Below are 10,387 nucleotides of genomic sequence, written 5' to 3'. Positions count from 1 at the left end.
ACAGTATTAACTATAGTCACTATGCTGTACATTACATCCTTATGACATTTATTTTGTAACTGGAAGTTTGTACCTGATTTTTTTTTTTTAATTAGGCTTCCAACTTCACCTGGGATTCCAACTCTCTGCTCTCACTCTAATGAGTGTGCTAAGTTCTTAAACATCCGTGGATTTTGTATAATATGTAGCACTGTTTTTGTGTGTGTGTGGTTTTAAAGTTATATAAATCACACTATGCTAAAAATATAGAGTTCTTTCTTATACTTTTCCCGCTCTACCCTACGATTTAAGTCTGGTTCTATGAATGTATAATTTGTTGCTTCTAACAGCTGGGTAATATACCATAGTGCGTATCACCACATCTCACCCTCCTTTCTTCTAGTGCTGGACACCCAGCCTGCCTCCATTGCCCACTACCACAGTGAGGTAAAAAGAGCAGAATGAACAGAGCAGACCACCTCCTAGTTCTGCGCCCTTCATTTACCCATAATTACCTCTCATTCTTCTCTTGTCCTTCTTGCCTTTGTTGGGTAGAGGGCAAAATCCACCAGAACTCATTCCTTCATCATGAGAACATGCAATGTCTCACTTTTTGTAGAGCAACTTTTAATTTGGTTACTCCAACAACTTTCTGAGAGGCAGAGGGACAGATTTAATTATTAGTTAAAAAGAAAAAGCACAGTGGTAATTCCCAACTCTGGTTTTGCCCAAAGGTTGTAAAAGTAAAAAAGAAAACAAAACATAATCTAAAAATAAAATACCATTTAATGGATTTAAAAATAAATATGTGCCATGAAAAGGTAAGGGAAAGAGAAAGGAAAAGTTGACAAAATCAAGTAACTACGAAGCATGGAGACACTTTCAAATGCTTACCCAGGTGGTAAACAATACATTTTGAAAATTTAGATCACTGAGGCATGGAAGGCAAAAATGGAAAGAATAAAATTTGGGTAATTAGAAAGCCCAAATGTATACTGACCTCAGGTATCAAGTGCCAAGCTAGACTGATATCCAGATCAGACTGCTGCAGAATGAAGCTAGAGAAAGATTCTTGCTGACTCAAAGAAAGAAAGCCATAGCTTGTGGAATCAATTTTTATTTTTAAATCATACAGAGAGGCTATATATATATATCTATATATTTTTTAATATATTATTAATCCACATTATTTAAGGAGAATTTATTTATTTGTTTATCCAAACAAAATCTAATAGACACTTTATTCTGAGCAATCCAATACATAGTAGAAAACCCTTTAAATATATAAAAGATTATTTTGTGCACATCTAAATGTGTCTAAGGGAGCAAACTACTGAGACATTGTGATTAGATGAGAATTGCAAACATAGTACCATAACAGAATTCTTAAAATGAGATTTTAATAACACAAAGGCTTGAAGTAGTGACTTCCTCACACATCTTGGAGTATGTCTTAGAAGATAACCCCATAAAACATTGTATGGCTTCAATACGAACTTCAGGGTTTTCTTCCACACCCAGCTATTGCCTTCACTCCTTGATAGTATCTTCTGGACATATTTTTGTTCTTTCTCTTAATCAAGGAGCTAAACGAAGAGCAGTTGCCACTTTGGGAAAAATATACTTTGCCCCAATGACCCCTTGGTTTCCTTAACTACAAATTCACAGAAAGTGCAAAACAGTTCCCAGAAGTCAGAACCAAAGCAAGAATGCTCAGAATGCAAGAGCTAGATAGCTAAAGATGTGTATGTTTACATCTGCCTACCTATTTGCTTAGGGATTATTTTTTTCTGGATTCTTCTAGGATTCTATTCACTTGGATTGAATTTACATGGTGGCTTTTCTCTAGCACATGCAATTAAATTAATTTTTCTTTTAAGATAATAAAATAGCAAATGCCTAAGTATCAGAATGGTTATGCAGCCCATGGAACAGCCCACACAAAATCATTGATTGGGAAAGATGCCTGTAGGAAGATTAACCTTCAAACAGAATACCACCTGAGTAGCCTCCCATGAGAAGGCTGGACAAGTTCAAAAAAAACGTGAATGGTGAGATTGTTGCCATGTCTGGTTGAATATAACAAGAGCCCACTATCAACAGCTCTATGTCCTCAGGCTTGCACCATTAAGCTGAACACTGGATTTTTCATTACTTCCTGTGGCTAGGGGACCATGTAATTCATCTTCCAAACTGGGACATGACTGAATAAAGGGAAGCATTGTTAATAATTATGCCAGGGCAACAGGCTATAAACGGGTGAACAAACTGGACTATTGAGTCACTATACTTATGTCAACACTAACTTCTGGGAGAGGCATAATTTGGGCTTTCAAAGGTGGACATGGACTGTGAGAGAAAGTATGCTCTAGGGTTTTTCTATAGGACAAGCCAGATGTTATGAGGGAGGAGACCCAAAAGAACACAATTCAATAAAATATTCAACTGAAAGGGACCAAGAGGGGAACACAGATCATGGAGACTTATGGCGGAAAGAGAGTTGACCTGTATATATGAGAGCATGTCTGGAAAGTGGTGAGAAATGGACATGAACCAAATGAGGTCAGTGAAATTCAGTCACCTGCGCAAAAATGTCTCCTTTGAAGCATTTCAAAGCTCATGATACCCAGGGCTCAGAGCATCTTGGACAGCTCTCTTGATGGTTATGACCATCCTAAGATTATGGTGGAACCCCATTCTCCACTACATTTTTATGTTTGCTGGCTAATTAGTAATAGGTGATACTGGAGAATAAGAATGGTTCCCAGAGTAAGGTCAGGACCTCAGCAACACCTGTAAACAGCCAAAAACCTTCTTAGCAGGCTTTACTGTGGGTCATATAAACATGACTTGTGCTATCTTTTTCAGCAGGTCATGTATTTTTCTGACAATGGATGCCAAGTTTTATTTTTAAAGAATAAATTAGTTTGCCGCCTTACTTGTGCATTCTGTGAGAGAAACGAGTATTTACATACAAATGGAGGTTGGGAACAAAGCATGAATGTGCTGGAGCAGAGCTCAGCAAACTTTTTCTATAAAGATAGTAAATGTTGTAGGCTTTGTAAGCTACACGTGATCTGTTGCAACTTTACTCAAATCTGTGGCTGTAGTGAGGAAGTAGCCAAGAGAGTTCTAAACAAATTTGTGTGGACATGTTTCCATAAAACTTCATTTATAGATGCTGAAAGTTGAATAATTTTCATGTGTAATGAAATACTTAAAAAAAATGTCCACAACCCAAACTGTGAAAACCATTCTTAATATTAACTAAAAGGCCAGATGAGAACAGGTAGTGCAATATAATTGGCTGTAGTTTGCCAACTTCTCTGCAAGAGGCCCATAGATTCAAAATTACATTGGTGTTTTAAAGGGCATATGAAAACTACAAAGGAAATTTTTGCAAATGATAGTATATACTCATATTTAATTTTAAACCTGTAATCAGATTAGAGAGTTTTAAAGCAGATTGCTTTTTATAATGCATTTGAGAGAGAAATTCAGATAACTGAATGTTACCAAATAATGAATTTCTGAGTGGGCCACCTTACCCTTGAGTCCTTGGCACTTAGAGTATAATATCGTGAACTAAGTTTACAGCCCGAAGCACAGCTGCCAAAAATGCAGACACTGATCTTTAAGTTTCTCAATGTGGTGGTCTTCAACATTCATTGGAGAAATGGTGATTTTTTTCCAGCCATTTCACAGAAAACAAGACGTCCAACTAAAATAAAATTGATGTGAATTAGAAAACCTGACTTCCCTTTGATAAATTAGAGGTGATTTGTGTGCATAAGAGCCAAGTGGGCACTTAGCTGATGGTGGTTTCACCTGCGTCTGGTTTATGGCTGTCTTAAGCAAGTTTAGGATTTTAAAGGTGGAGTTACGTGGGAGAGTTGAGCCCTGTGTATTTTAAACCTAAAATGACCACCAAGGAGAAATCCAGCTAATTTACGGAAACAATTCACACATAATTAATAGTGGATTGAAGCTACCTTATTGGTCAATACCAGTTTAAGAGACAAAATATCACTGCGCCAAGGGTTAAAGAAATATGGAAATGGAACGTCATCCTACCTTCTTGCTAAGGTTCAACTGAAAGCTTTGAGGCACATAATTGGCAAAATAGGAAAATACACAGAATTTCATAAAACATGTTAAGAGTAAACAAATTCCCTTACTGTTTTTCCCCTTAGAAATTTAGAATGGCACCAGGTAGTGCAAAGTGGAAAAAAGTACCATCAGCCCTATCTCTTCCAGGTAGATGTGTTTCAACAGAACCATGAAGAAACAAAGCATCCTCTTCTGCCAGCCATGACGAACTAGGGCTTTTCTTTCAGCTTCAGGTCAATGCTTGAAAAAAAGGAAGAGAAAAATGAGAAACTGAGTAAGGAACATTTAGTAAGTGATTGCCTTACTAAATGGCGTGTGTTTGCCTTTTTTTTCCTCAAAGGACTTATTGAAAATAAATCATGCAAGTTTCTTATAACAGAAACATTTGGTAAAACACAGTCCTCCCCTAGTTGGCAAGGCTTCATCTAAAACATGAAATCTGTTAATTCTTACAAAACTGTTTCTGGAAGCATTTTACACCTTTTGAAATGATCAAGGTAGGCAAAGACTCGTGTTAAGCCTTGTTCCTAAAGTAAATTACGGTAAGGGACATTATTATTGCATTTTAGCAATAAGGGACTGACTTTTTTGGTAAATGTTCTTTCCTTGTGGGGCAAATAAATGATCTCCCTGAAATAAGTAATCTCTGATAGGTGCTCAATAGTAAGAAAGTGATAAACAATACAAAACAATGGCACCCCCCTCCACCCCTAACATTTTCTATTACTAAAGGATTTGCCTGAGTGTGGTTAGTCTATCTTAATGAGATGGATTCTTATAACCTAAGAATGTTTTAAAGAATGTCTAGTGGGTTCCCAAATATCTAGGGAATAAGTCTAAAATGTCCTTGGGCCACTTGTGTCTCTTCTTTGCCTCTTAGTGATCATATCATGACTTCGGGTGTCTATCAGAGAAGAGAGCTATAGCCAGCGAACACTCAGAGGCAGAATTTCAGCCATGAAAAAAGAAAAAACACATTGTTTGAAAAACACATTACAATTGGGAAGCATCTGAGGATTTCACTTAGCTCTGCCCTCCTGAGCCAGAAATCTGTATGTTTGCTTGTGGAATTTGCAGTAGCGGAGCACTGTTCATTGTAGGTTGGTGCAAAAGTAATTGTGGTTTTTGCACTTATTTTAAACCTTTTAAACCGCAATTACTTTTGCATCAACCTAATAATAGCTGTGCAAATAAAGCCGCTGGTAACCCACACGCACTGCCTGCTCATCCAGTTTATAGCAGTACCTTTCCTCTGAAATATCTTTAGCAATTCCACAACTTATTAGCTCTGGGGCCTTGGGCAAGTTACCTACCTTCTCTAAGTTTCCATTTCTGCATCTGTAAAATAGAACAATCGTCTCTCTCTGTCATATCTTGCTAAGGATTAAGTCTAAGTGTTTTCAACTGTACATAGTAAACACAGAGTAAATGTCTATTGGTAGTAGTAGTACTAGCAGTAGAGTAGTGCCTTGATGTCTTTTTGAAATGGGAAAAATCATCTGTCTGCTTAATTACTCTACTTATAATAATCTTGTCTCCTTTGGGAGTTTTCAGACCTAGACATGCTGACGGCCAGAGCAGGCCAGGTGGTCATGGATATTAATCGTTTTTTAATGCCCTTAAGGATCTGACTTGTTTTCTTATCTGCAGAGTTTTACTATGGAGGTGTCCTCTTTTTATTCACTGTGACCCCTAGATCTTTTTCTATTATGCTTTTACAAAACAAGTCCTTCTTGGTCTTGTTTTTGCTTCTAAATTACACTTCCCAGCTGTAGTTATTCCCAGCAGTCTGTAATAAGTGTGATTTGATGATTGGAATTTTATTCTTTCTCACGTGGTGATGACTCAGTTCCTCTCACAGACCCAGAGACTTATTTGTTAAACTAAAATTTGGGGCACACTGTCTGAAGAGTGTGAGTGTGGGTCAGAATTTTTGAAATTGTCTTGGACAATTTAAAGTGCATGGTCACTTTGTTTCACCATCTAGGTCCCTGACAAAAATCTGAAAAAACACTTCTGCCATGATGCCCATTTTCAAACACCTAATTTTTCATACTGACTTTTCCGTAAACGTTCTAGGGTTTAATTTATCCCTTCAGCTTTTGGTAAACCAAAAACTGAAAGATTGAAACCTAGTTACTCAGTTTATGGAAGAAGCAAGAGAGAATGATTTATATTGCTGTACACCTGAAACTAATATAAATTAATATTGAACGTCAACTGCAATTGCAAAAAACGTGAATGATTTTTAAAAAGTGACAGTTATCTTGTGGAGCTAATGAAGCTACAGACAATACTATTAATTTAAGTTTCCCCAAATAGAAACATGCCCCTGGGTCATATATGCTTTTCATGTATGTAAAAATATAAAAAAGGCATGTTGCAATTTTTAGGACATGCATGAACAAATAAAATCCAAACCTAAAAGTGAAAGAGACAAGTAACTAGGGGTACTTTGAAAAACAGTATACTTTTTAGAACAAAACATACTTTTAATTACAATTGAAATATGAAGTATGGGCAACTGGGCTTAGTTTTCTACAACCAACTTTCCAGTGAGACATAGCAAGCTTCTGTCAATTTTACTATAGGCCATTTTGGCTTCTAATATGTGTTAAATGAGGTTCCTTACAATATGGCTGACAATATTACTTAATGATGAATAAAAACACACTGTTTTAGGTAGGGAGAAGGGGGAGAATTTCCCTTCTCTCTTTGAGGAAAATGAGAGGCCACTACAATATCAGCACACATTTCATTTTATTCTTGGCCTGAGTGAGCTCCTTGGAAGAGCCTTTGCCCGTTTTGCAGTTTCAGTACTAGATTCAATACTAGAAAGTGTGAAATGCTTCCATACAGGAATGAGAAGAAAGAAAACAAAGCCCCTTATTCTAATACTACAGAAAGCCAGAAATCCAGGGCTGGAAGTCAGCAGAAAATATTCTTTGCCATTCTTGTCCCTTATCCTGGATCTCATTTTCTGCACTGGGATCATGTGCCTGGTATGGCTTAGGAGAGAGAGGGCTGAAGAAAAGGGAAGTGTAGAGAAGAGTATGTCCTTAGAAGTGGGAAGTAACAATTTGTAGCGTCCCTTCCTTCCCCAAGTCCAGCCCTGGAATGAACCCAAAAAAGAAGCAGCGTTTTGCCCTCTCCTCAGCCCAAACCACCCTACATACAAATGAGGAACAAACAGACAAGACAGACAAAGAAGTGGGTAAGCCTCGCAGATGTAGCAGCCACAGGCCAGTGGGTGACACTGTCCCACAGCTTCTTAACTGCAGGTACAGGACTCTGCTCTCGGGGGCGCTGTTTTGCTGAGAAAGGAAAGATTTGCTAAAAGAATTATGGTGGGCTAAGGGACTGAGATATTTTTGCTTTGCAGAATTTTTGGGTAGCAATTGGTTTGAAGCAATTGTTGTCTTTATCTCAAAGAGGTGGGACAAGTGTAACTTTCAGAAAAATAGTTGCATAATTTCAAAGGTCTCCTTCCAGGCTTCATTCTTTGTGTCTTTTTTCAGTTGGGACCATTTCTCTGGAGTTTTTGTGTATAAACTTCCTTAAACTGTAAGGTATCCGTAGCAACTGCAAAGATATTGCACTGTGATTTTCCAACTTCCCTTCGGACCTCGAGGGAAAGGAGTTCCCAAAAGAACAAAACAATAGCTGACACATTTAAATTCGATGTTTGTCCCTCCTTCTGGATTCCTGGGAAGAAGGACAATGTTAAATTCTCCACATCTCAAACCAGATTAGAAGCCCCTAACTGGATGGCCAAGTTCCCTCTGAGAGCATATTGGTGACCACAATTTATTCCCTGAAACTGACTTGACCAATAATTAACTGTTTTCTTAGGCGACTAATTTTGTCTTCTTCTAGTCTTTGGTTAGACCAGAGGTTGCACACGTGTTCCAGCACTAAGACACCTCCCTTTGATTTCAAATCCACTGTCACTGGAACTACTTTACACATTCATATCCCAGCTCTGCGCTATTTTCACAAGTGTGAAATGTTGGACTGGTCAGATAATCTCTCTATGTCACTTCCCTTATCTATGAAATGTATCTATAGCCTTAGTCTGAGGATAAAAATCAGTGTGTGTGTGAAGCTTTTTACATAGAGCCTGCCACGCAGTGAGCACCAAATACATTTTTGATTTCTATTTCTTACAGCATGGGACTTGATGGACTAGATCATTCTACAAGCCCCATCCAAACTCAACTGCTTCTTGGAATTTTCAAAACAAGGACGTTTTCTCTCCCATTCACCAAAATATTAAGTTCAAATGGAAGTCCCAACTTTCACTAATTAAAATAGATGATGTAACTCAGAGAGCAGACTTGAACTTCTCTTACCTAAATGCTCTTACATCTGGCTCTAATATTCATTTTCTCCTCATTTTTGGATTGGAAAAATAGACAGCCAAGTACAGACTTAGGTTGTCTGTAAGGGATTTAATGGTGATCATGAAGGAGATGGGGTTAAGCTGGCACTTTTTAAGTTTCTAAGTTCAGGGATAGAGAACATAAAAGCTGAACATCTGAACGGGGTTTACCCAATCCTCAATGCATTTGTTTCTCTCAGAGCTCAGCCATACCGTACTGCAAGTAACCACATAGCAGTATTGATGGTGAATTCTTACTCTTTCTCCGTAGAAGACAGTTCTGGATCATTGTAAAGGCAGCTAGTTCTGAGTGCAACGGAAAAAAGGAAACAGTAAACATTCATTCCACTGTTACCACTTCGTGAGCACAACAGATTGGGCATTTTAAACTGTTTAGTGTTGTCCCATTGCTAACATTGAAAAAATCTACACCAGAAGTGATGTTGAGTTTAAGCTGTGATTCTTTTGCCATCAGTTTTGAAATATAGTAATTGCCCATGATTGAGAAACATAAAAGGAAGATCAAAAACTCCAATTACCTCCAGTGGTCTCTTCTGTCCTTGTCGTTTCCCCCCCTGATTTTTCATTCTATCTTATTCAGGGAATATAATATTGCAAATTTTTATTTATAATTCCTAAAATATAGTATTTTATATGCAAAGAACAATCCCTCTCAAGCAACATAATTTCATTTACAGATAAACCTAGTTAACTTTCTGTTTTCACAAGAATGAGGATTTTGCAAGACACTAAAAGAAAAAATGTCAATGTCAGCTTTCCTTGTGGTTGTTACAGAAAAATAATGACTACCATACAGTTTAGCTATGTTCAAGTAATACAAATGAATCCTGACATTAACCTGAACTGAATGTGTCCAGAAAGAAAAATGTAACCATATAAAATCATGAAATAAAAGTTGTGTTATGGCGTATGAATGTGTTTATGCTATTTTTGTGTAATGTGGTGCGATTCCTGTGAGCAAATTTCAAATTTGCTTTATATTAATTTCCGATTAATACGTAGCACACTTCACCTTTTACTTTTTGTCTTCTGTTAAATATTTTATTGCTGGCAAACAAACACTATTTAAAGGGATTCTATGAGGCTTTTTACATGCGAGTGTTCCTTTTGTCATGTGAGTAATTTCACACGCTAATATATCTGTTTGCACATAAGAGGTACAGTTATTAATGTTAGGCATTTTGTTGAAAATAACAGAATGCCATTTCTCCCTGGAAGGGCAGAGGGTTTTTTTCCCCTTCTCTTCCCACCCGTTCGCTGGTGGTCTGGTATTTTTATGGAGTGTGTTTGGTAACTAGTGAAAAAGGACAGTCAGGTAAGTGTTGACAGTGTGCTACAAAAACCGAGCAAAGCTGGACTGGAATCAGGAAAGGGCAATCTTCCAAACCTAGCTTTTCTGCTTTTTTACTTTGCATAATCCTTCCAAAGAAAACAGCAATTTGCAATCCATAGAATACTGTCACTACAAAGGCAGCAGATAGCTTCTTCACCATTTTCAACATAAGAATGGCTCTCTATATAAAATTTATCCTTCCAAAGTATTTTCTTTTCTGTATAGATCTAAAGTTTTAAAGAAAAATTTGAACTGCAAAGATGAAAACACTATAAAAGAAACATGAAATAATAAAACCATTACATAAAGGGTGACATACATTTTAGAAACAATTAAAATGTTGAGCATGAATTTTGGAGAATTTGAACTGTAAAGAAAAGACCAAAAAAAAAAAAGTATAAAAGAAAAATGAAATAAAGTTTCAAAGAAAAAATCAGGCAGGCTGAGGAAATCACCTTCTGAAAGTCTATTAGAGGTGGTGGTGGTGTATGTGTATGTGGGGACAATGGTGAATGTTTAAAAACACTGATGGGAATAAAGCAAAACAACAGACAGGTAGGTTT

General features: G+C 37.2%; 1 protein-coding gene across 7 annotated transcripts in view; it reads right to left on the bottom strand.

Annotated features, from left to right (window-relative positions):
- Window positions 1-1,128: 1,128 nt before the first annotated feature.
- Window positions 1,129-10,387, bottom strand: part of PRUNE2 (prune homolog 2 with BCH domain) — a 229,750-nt gene continuing 220,491 nt past the window's right edge. For 4 of the 7 annotated variants that reach the window (XM_074330578.2, XM_019736654.3, XM_074330575.2 and 1 more), the window contains 2 exons: window positions 8,729-8,776; window positions 1,129-4,329 (listed from right to left, as the gene is read on the bottom strand). In XM_074330578.2, the coding sequence (XP_074186679.2) occupies window positions 4,299-4,329; window positions 8,729-8,776 (79 nt within the window). In that variant the 3' untranslated portion in view covers window positions 1,129-4,298. Of the gene's footprint in view, window positions 4,330-8,683; window positions 8,777-10,387 lie in introns of all 7 variants that reach the window. The other 3 variants (XM_088793194.1, XM_074330577.2, XM_074330579.2) reach the window with 1 other exon arrangement.

The sequence above is a fragment of the Rhinolophus sinicus genome, chromosome 16, assembly GCF_057876585.1.
Source record: "Rhinolophus sinicus isolate RSI-liver-muscle chromosome 16, RSI-T2T, whole genome shotgun sequence".
Classification (NCBI taxonomy): Eukaryota; Metazoa; Chordata; class Mammalia; order Chiroptera; family Rhinolophidae; genus Rhinolophus; species Rhinolophus sinicus.
This window is presented reverse-complemented; position numbering and strand designations above follow the sequence as displayed.